Source organism: Microtus ochrogaster, linkage group LG8, assembly GCF_000317375.1.
Source record: "Microtus ochrogaster isolate Prairie Vole_2 linkage group LG8, MicOch1.0, whole genome shotgun sequence".
NCBI classification, from domain to species: domain Eukaryota; kingdom Metazoa; phylum Chordata; class Mammalia; order Rodentia; family Cricetidae; genus Microtus; species Microtus ochrogaster.
The window spans coordinates 25,864,238-25,869,884 of NC_022033.1; the positions used below are offsets into that span (position 1 = coordinate 25,864,238).

Genomic DNA, 5,647 nt, shown 5'->3' on the forward strand with positions numbered 1-5,647 from the left:
ACCACTGTGCATGCTTTTCTGATCACATGCATGCACCACTGTGCATGCTTTTCTGATCACATGCATGTACCACTGTGCATGCTTTTCTGATATCATGCATTCCTGTAATGAGAAGAAATAAAGAATTGTTTGAAAAGAAACAAAGCTTTGTAGGTCAAGTCGATGAGAAGTTTGCTAACCCTGGTCTCTTGCTTGACGGCAACTACCCTCATGGACTTTGTGATATGACTGCTTCTTTCCTTGGCTTCCATTGAGTAACTGAGTGCCATCCACACTTCCTTTAGGAAGTACCAGAGCCTCTCCAGAGTGAATACCGTCTATAGAAGGGGCATGCCATGCTCTGGGTATGCACCCCAAGTAGTTGTCCCAAAGCAAGCATTACTCCCAGCAGCCATGTAGAGAGGGCCATAGAGCTCAGTTTTGTACATTTGTTCCAACAATGAGAGTTGACTTTAAAATTCTACTCTTAGGAGAGAAGTAAAGCCACTACAGCGGCAGCCTATTTTTCCTAACTACTTGTGAGGCTGCACATCTTTTGAATGTATGGGCTGTTTGGGTTCCTTTGCTGTGAGATGTTTGCTGTCTCATTCACCTATCTTTCCTTGTAGATATCAGGCATTTTGAACACCAGAGATGCTGCTGTTTGTTCTTGAGCTGGAAGATAGCTTCTCTCAGTTTGTCTTTGTTCTAACTTTGGTGTCTTGTCGTGGCTGTTGTAATAGGGATGAAGCCTACTGCCTCATGCATGCTAGACAGGAACTCTACCACTGAGCTTGAGCTGAAGTCTACTCCAGGCCTCTCATATCACCTAGTCTGGGCCTTAGAGTTACTATGGAGACCTGTACCCCTCTTTTTTCTCCTTTAGCTCCATGTGTCCTACCAGAAGTACTTCAAGCTGGAGCCCCTCCAAGCCTACCATCGTGTTATTAGCCTGGAGGACTTCATGGAAAAGCTGGCCCCCACCCACTGGCCCCCTGAGAAGCGGGTGGCATACTGCTTTGAGGTGGCAGCCCAGCGGAGTCCTGATAAGAAGACATGTCCCATGAAGGTAGAGCCTGTTCTCTGTCCTCGAGGCCCTTGATGTAGCAGTGTGGGGAGAGATGGGGATTTGGTCTGTTTCTGGCCATTTTTAAGTGTCACCTTTGGCACACTTCTCTGAGCTTTGTTTCTACCTGTTCTAGCTGGCGTATAGAATGTAGGCCGTATGGAAGAGCACCTGGGAGCAGAAGTGCTGTCAGCATAGTAACTAATGCCCGCACAGCAGTCCCACATGCAGACTGCTCCATGAGAAAGGTGCTGATGATGTCCTCATGGTGTAAGGAAGCCCTGGCCAACATGGTGTAGCTTGGCTTACTGTTCATGCTCGTTTTTTGTTTTTTGTTTTTGTTTTTGTTTTTGTTTTTTTGGTTTTTCGAGACAGGGATTCTCTGTAGCTTTGGTGCCTGTCCTGGAACTACCTCTTGTAGACCAGGCTGGCCTCGAACTCCCAGAGATCCTCCTACCTCTGCCTCCTGAGTGCTGGGATTAAAGGTGTGCGCCACCACCACCCAACACTGTTCACGCTCTTAACGTGAATGTTCTCCCACTTCTCAGCAGGACAAGAGCTGTCATGGATAATTAGTAAAAATTTGCATTTCTGGTATTTTGTGAATGATACACCCCAATATCTTTTGGTACAAGTGGTAGAAAAGCTATAAATTTTAAAAGTGCCTAGCTTGTCTCCCCCTATATTGCCCTTACCAGCTATCTGACGTTGGGCACATGTCTTACCTTCTGTAAGTCTGATTCCATCTTGAAAAGTGGCATGCTATAGTATCTTTTTAAAGCTTGAGTTTCGTGGTTCTCAACCTGTGGGTCACAATCCCTTTGGGGTTGAATGACCCTTTCAAAGAGGTTCCTAATACAGAATCACAGATTCTGTATCAGAATTTTCTCATCAGAAAACACAGATGCTTTTATGAACTAGCAATGAAAATAATTTTATGGTTGGGGGTCACCACAACATGAGGTTTTATATATGTATATGTGTGTGTATATACATATATACATATATATGTTATAAAGGGTCGCATCATTAGGAAGGTTGAGAACCACTGCACTAGTTCCTAGCATAATTCCAGCCCAAACCTACCACTACAGGGTTAGTGGTATATGACATGTGAACAGAGTAGATTCCTTCACACACAGGTGGAAACCCATAGAGCATAAGCCCTCCCCTCGGCCCCTAGCCAAGGGGCCATCCTATAAGAATTCTTTACCAGGTGTCTTGCCATCCATCTCTCAAGGCCCTCTCTGCAGTTCTTTGGCCTCATCCCCAGGTAACTTGCCCTCCCGTTGACTACTCTCTTTTTGCAGGAAGGAAATCCCTTTGGACCATTCTGGGACCAGTTTCATGTGAGTTTCAATAAGTCGGAGCTGTTCACAGGCATTTCCTTCAGTGCCTCCTACAAAGAACAATGGATCCAGAGGTACTTGGAGGGGATAGCAGTACTGAGTTTAGGGAGGGCTGGGGCTCAGAGGCATCCAGCTCCTTCCTGGCCTTTCCACCTCTACTCCACCCTCTTGTAAGAGACCAAAGGTGCAAGCACTGTGTTCTGTCTGTTGAACTTGGGATCCTATGTGATCTGTTTCCATCTCATCGCCTGACACAGCGGGATGTTGACCTGCCCCAAGGTTGAGCAAGAGTTTCTCGGCTGATAAGGGATGTCATAAAAAGAACATTGTTCAGTCACATGCATGTCGATTTCCTCCTCCAGGCGTGAGAATCACTCCCCTGTTGTCTCCTTCTTCACAGGGTGAAAAACTGGAAGCATTGCCTAGAGAAAAGCTCGGGTGCAGACTGAGAAGTGATGTCACCCTCATAATTACTAGCTAGGCTTTATTAATTGTGTGCCATAGGCCCTATTTAAAAAAAATAGGTTAGCAGGACACAGGCACAAGCTGTGAAATATTTATGGAGCGTCTGTCATGTGTGAGACACAGTATTCAGAGACCAAAGGTATATGCAAAAATGAGGATGGCCCAGCCCTTTTCTTTGGAGAACCACAGTCTAGTCAGATTGATATCCCTGCATGGGGAATCTGTCATTGGGGCTCTAGCAGTGCAGGAAAGAGCCTGAGCTGTGTCAGAATGGGCTGAAAAGCCAGGCATGGTGGCACACGCCTTTAATCCCAGCACTCAGGAGGCAGATCTCTGAGTTTGAGACCAGCCTGGTCTACAGAGTTTTTCTGGACAGCAAGGGCTACACAGAGAAAGCCTGTCTTGAGAAAAAGAAAAGAAAAAAAAAACCAGATTAATTAGTGAATAATAGGAGCAGCAATACAGACAGGAGTGAACACTGTGAGCTCAACCCAGCTCTGCCCGTTTCTTGGGAGACTGAAAACCATTCGAGGTCTCTGGTCCCAGTTTCCACTAAAGAATTTGCTTCCTAGCATAGAAAGTGTACGTATGATGCATACTAAGCAAGCAGTCAGCTCTCACTCACATGCTTTATGTTAATTGTAAGAAATTTAATGAAATGGCTGTTATTATCAGTTTCATCTTGAGAATGTTGGGGGTTAGTCTCAGGACCTGACACACGTTGGTAAACCCTCTACCACTGAACTACCCATTTCTCAGTCCTCAGTTTTACAAAAGGAAGCTGAGCTCAATGATTAAATACCCAAGGTAGTAAGGCTGCCACATAGCCAACTTGGATCTGCATATGAATCTTTAAAGTAGTAAGAGCTGGGGCTGGAGAGATGGCTCGGTGGTTAAGAGCATTGCCTGTTCTTCCAGAGGTCCTGAGTTCAATTCCCAGCAACCACATGGTGGCTCACAACCATCTGTAATGAGATCTGGTGCCCTCTTCTGGCATACACACAGACAGAATATTGTATACATATAAATAAATAAACATTAAAAAAAATAAAAATAAAGTAGTAAGAGCCAACACATTTCATGCATGCTGTATGCCACACTATTCCTAAAGTCTTGGTAGGCTTAAGTTCAGGATTAATGAATCTTTGGAATGGTATGGTCATCTAAGATGTATGCATAAAACAGGAAGCAGAGAAGAACGAAATCCCTTGTCCAAGGTCATGAACTTTGAAATAGCAGAGTCTGACCCAAAAACCCATTCCTTCTTTTTGTTTTTCAAGTCAGGGCTTCTCTGTGTAGCCCTAGTATCCTGGAACTCTCTGTATACCAGGCTGACCTCGAAGTCACAGAGATCTGCATGCCTGATTCCTGAGTGTTGGGATTAAAGGCATATGCTATCACCAGTTTGGACAGTTGTTTTGACTTGGACTTTTTGTTTTGTTTTGTTTGGAACTTGTTTTCTATTTTCTTTATGGTATCTCTTCTATACAAAGTTTAAATACAGGTTAACATTTAATTTTTTGCAATGAGTAGTTCAGAATATCTACCGCAGACTAGATAGTTTTGGGGGGTTTTGTTGTTTGTTTGTTTTTCAATAAACAATAAACAAATTGCCAGGCATGGTGACTCAGACCTGTAACTCTCATACTCAGAAAGCTGGCACAGGAGGATCAGGAGTTCAAGGCCAGTGTGAACTACATTAGTAAGTTTAAGGCCAGCTCAGGCTACATGAAACCCTGTCTAAAAACAAAACAGCAGAATTAAATGTTTTCTAATCCCACTGCTACAGGAGCCCCATTAGCCCTTTGTAAGTGCATTTGCCCTTCAGTATATTTATATCCATGAACACATCTACATACAATAATTAAATTTGCTGTTTGCTCAGGCTGGTCTTGAACTTGTAAACAGTAATTTTAGCAGGGTCAATTTCAAACATGAAAACATCAGAGTTTAAAAGAGTGAATACATTATATTTATGTATATTTATGTTGATAGCGATTTTTTTGGTTTTTTTGTTTTGTTTTTGTATTTTTGAGACAGGTTCTGGCTTGCAACTTGCTATGTATACTGGCCTCTAACTTTCGATGCTCTTCCTGCCTCTGCCTTACTTTGCTGGGATTACAGATGTGCCCCATCATGCCCAACTCAATGAGCGTTTTTAAAACCACTATAAGTGTACAACTCAGTCACATTATGTACGTCGTAATGTGCGGCCATTGCAACCCTCCATCTCCAGAACCTTTTCCTCTTCTCAGCCAAAGACTGTACTCAGTAAAGGCTAATTGTCACTCCCTACTTTCCCTTCCCCAGTATACCTGACTCTAATTTCGCTATGAGCTCACCCATTCTAGGAACCTCAAGCATTGGATTGACAGTCATGTGGTATTTGCCTGTTTAAGTCTAACTTGTTCATATAGCAGCATGTTGTCTGCAGGCTTTGTCAATATTGAAGCATGCGTCCAGATCTCACTCATGCTAAAGCTGAATGGCACAGTTTGATTCATCTGTTTTGTCTCCCGCCACATGGATCATTTCTGCTCTGCTGGTTCTCAGTCTGTGAATCCTGTGGTAGAGCTTCAATTCAACAGATAACGTATGCTTATTTGCTATCATAGTCTTGTGATAGCAAGCCTGCTCTAAGACTGTACCTAGGGTGTGCAAAAAAAAAAATCCATGAATATGGCGAGGGCTAAACTTTTTCTGTCTGAGGGGTAATAAAGAAACACACGCTTTCTGATGGTAACTTTTCTCTTTTACTTCATCTTTAAAAAATCTCTTTCTGAAAACA

General features: G+C 43.4%; 1 protein-coding gene across 1 annotated transcript in view; it reads left to right on the forward strand.

The window, feature by feature from the left end:
* Positions 1-5,647, forward strand: part of Pofut1 (protein O-fucosyltransferase 1) — a 27,100-nt gene that overhangs the window by 5,616 nt on the left and 15,837 nt on the right. The window contains exons 3-4 of the mRNA XM_005363223.2: positions 866-1,048; positions 2,356-2,468. Of these exons, the coding sequence (XP_005363280.1) occupies positions 866-1,048; positions 2,356-2,468 (296 nt within the window). The remainder of the gene's footprint in view (positions 1-865; positions 1,049-2,355; positions 2,469-5,647) is intronic.